At 50.2% G+C, this 3,301-nt stretch overlaps 1 protein-coding gene across 1 annotated transcript in view; it reads left to right on the top strand.

Moving 5' to 3' along the window:
• Positions 1-2,070: 2,070 nt before the first annotated feature.
• The window catches only part of LOC102263354 (chromosome unknown open reading frame, human C17orf64), a 5,255-nt gene continuing 4,024 nt past the window's right edge, over positions 2,071-3,301 (top strand). The window contains exons 1-3 of the mRNA XM_014532520.1: positions 2,071-2,169; positions 2,445-2,620; positions 3,060-3,159. Of these exons, the coding sequence (XP_014388006.1) occupies positions 2,071-2,169; positions 2,445-2,620; positions 3,060-3,159 (375 nt within the window). The remainder of the gene's footprint in view (positions 2,170-2,444; positions 2,621-3,059; positions 3,160-3,301) is intronic.

Here is a 3,301-nt window from a genome sequence, read left to right on the forward strand (position 1 = left end):
GTCTTCCCAGCACATGGTGCTCACTTCCCTGGTTCAGGTCCCGCTAAAGGATAAGGCTGGTGGCCACCCCTAGGAATGAGGGGTGGGCGGGGGAGGGGCACAGGGCTCTGTGTGGGCAGTTGCCATGGTTTTGCCCGGGGTTCTGGAGCCAGCCCGCCCACTCCCTGAGACACTGAGGTCACAGGAGCAGTAGGTCAGAGCCTGGGGGCACAGAAGGAGTACCACTCTGGAGCCCACTGGCACACCTGCTGAGATGGAGTCCTCAGATGGGCAAGGGGATGGAGAGGACAAACCACTAGAGAAGGTGAAGTGGGGCTGGGGATGGGAGGGAGGGAGGGAGGAAAGGAGGGCCTGGAAGGGCTGTTTTTGGAAAACGGAAACTACGAAATTCAAGTAGGAGGAGGAGAGGGAAAACTGGTGAGGTACATGAGTTAGCAAGAAACCAAAAGAACAAGAGAAGGTTAATTCATTCAAATTGTTTATCAAGGACATATACTACTGGCAAGATGATGGGAAGATTCCTGGTAAGGTGATTGTTGGATATGAAGACACAAGGGATCTCATGGTGTGTGTGTGTGTGTGTGTGTGTGTGTGTGTGTGTGTGTGTGGTTGTGTGGGGTGTACTTTATAATGTTGATCAGCCAGAGTCTCCTGTCTCTGGGGCCTGGAGGAACCTGGGTCCTGTACCCTTTCCATCTACTAACCTCCCTTTCCCTGATCTCTCCCTTCAGAATGGTCTGGGCCTGGATCTTCCTTGTTCTCCTGAACACAGGCAGGAATTAATACTCACTTTTCTGAGAGGTTTTTAAAAGGTCAGGCACAAATTCCACCCTGTCAATCTAATTCTGTGCTCTGCCTTCAAGTCACTTTATTTTCATTAATTAGATTTCTTTGCCCCACTTTTTCTGTCAGAAAATTCCTTCTCACCATTACCATCACCATCACACTTTTTTTTCTGAGTGCCCATTAGCATGGCATGATTCTAAGGGTTAGGGACAGAAAGAGGTGGGCCTGAGACTTAGGTATTCAACAAATGTTCACTGAAGGAATGAGTAAATGAATCCCTGCTCATTCCGCCAAGGAGTTACTTAACTCCCCTGGTGCCTTAGTGATCTTATCTGTAACCAGGGGGGGATGATGATATCTAAGCTCACAGAACTTGTGAGTGAATAAAATGAGTTAATGTTTACCTAGTGCTTTGAAAAGTTAGCTACTGTACTATGCTATAGTTATTATTTTTGAAAATGAGTTGGGCATTCTAGGTTTTCTTTTTCTTTAAAATTTTATTTTAGGTTAACTCTTATTTTCTTATTCACTTTTATTTATTTATTTATTTTAAAAAAGATTTTTTTATTGATTTCAGAGAGGAAGGGAGAGGGAGAGAGAGATAGAAACATCAATGTTGAGAGAAAATCATCGATTGGCTGCCTCCTGCACTCGCCACCCCCTACTGGGGACCAACCCTGCAACCCGGTTATGTTCCCTTGACAGGAATCATACCTGGGACTCTTCAGTCCACAGGCCAACGCTCTATTCACTGAGCCAAACCTGCCAGGGCCCTGGGACTAACTCTTCAGAGTTTGGACCAGGCATTGGGTTTAACAATTGCCCATGAATTTCAGCATCAATCTTGCCTAAGATGTCAGTTCTTTGTTTCTTAAATGCCTTTAAGAATGTCACCTACAGGGTAAGAAAATCCTACCCTTTATACCTCTTGATGTTGTATAAAGAGAAGCATGATCAGCTGTCTCCCGCACACCGCACACTGGGGATCAAGCCCACAACCTGGGGATGTGCCCTGACTGGGAATCGAACCGTGATCTCCTGGTTCATAGGTCGACGTGCAACCATTGAGCTACACTGGCTGGGCCATTCTAGGTTTTCTAAGCAGGGGTTCTCAGAGATGGGTTTCTTTGCCCAGAACTCACTTGTCTCAGGGCTGGGTCAAGGAAAAACTCATAGGGAAAATGGAGAAAGGCTTTGGCTAGCATTTGGCTTAGTGGTTGCCCAGCACTGCCCCTCAGGAGCAAAAGCCCCCCAGCAGACCACTGCCCCGTCTCCCCCCAGGTGATGGATGGACCCTGCTTGGAGAAGAGCTCCAGCACCATCCCCACTGGAGACTCACTTGTGTGCCATGCCAAGGGCCTGGACCAGTGTACCTTCCGAATTGTGAGTAAGGGGCCATCCCAGGACCTGGTCCCTGGTCCCCACACATCAGGAAACCTGGGCTAGAAATTGGCAGGCCTCAGACCCACAGCTCATTGCCTGATTTGTCACACTCTTGGGAAAGAAGTGGGGTAGGACATTGACTGGAGCCTCCTTACTTAACATGTGCAGTCCTGAGGGCTGCAGCTGGACTAACCTCTGGTTACTGGGGTGGCCCATCTGCCTCTTCTTTTCTTCTTTTCTCGAATCGCCCCTCACTTCCCTTGTTGCCTCCTCAGTGTAAAGAATGTCTAAGGCCATTAAAGAAGTGCCTGCGAAAGTTGTCCCTGCCCCAGGACCTTCCCCAGAAGAAGAAGCTAAAGTATATGAAGCAGAGCCTTGTGGTCCTAGGCGACCACATCAACACCTTTCTGAAGCACTACTGCCGAGCCTGGGAAATGAAGCACTGGAAGAAGTAGGGCAGCCTCCTGGCCCTTCCCCTACACCCACTCCTGGGTCACCCCCTCTAGATTCCAAGTCACACCTCAGTCAAGATCCCCTAGTCCCTCATCTTGATGTGAAAGAGTCAGGATCCTGGAGTGAGCATGGGGAAGGTGGGGTGGAAAGAGCAGGTTCTCTAGTCACTCTGGGCGGCATTGATTCGCCACAGCTGCACACACAGAAGACACAAAACTCTCCTGCCCCCGAGGACAGTGATCTCTGATTGCACAGGTTCTGTGTGGTGTGGGTGCTCATCACCAGCACAGAGTAGTCAAGGTCTAGAAAATCCCCATATCTCCATTCCCCCAACCAAAAACCCAGGAGACAGCCCGTGGCCCATTTTTCCCTGGGTGGGTCCTGGAGGGACAGGGGCTGTGCTCTACCTTCCCTCAGCCTCAGGTCTCTCCCTGTAGGATGCTCTGGAGATTCGTCTCCCTCTTCTCAGAGCTGGAGGCAAAGCAGCTTCTCAGGCTCTACAAGTACACCAAGAACAACCAGAACACCAAGTTCCTGGTGAGAGGCTCCGGAAAGCTCCTCCTGGGCCCCGCTGAGGGCTGGTTGGTGTGCACGTAGGGTTCCAAGAGCAGGGTTCAAGCAACTGGCACAGCGGGAAGCCCTGCTCTAACCAACCATGCCCGACCCCCCCCAACACCAT

The sequence above is a fragment of the Myotis brandtii genome, unplaced genomic scaffold (genome assembly GCF_000412655.1).
Source record: "Myotis brandtii unplaced genomic scaffold, ASM41265v1 scaffold120, whole genome shotgun sequence".
Taxonomy (NCBI): Eukaryota; Metazoa; Chordata; class Mammalia; order Chiroptera; family Vespertilionidae; genus Myotis; species Myotis brandtii.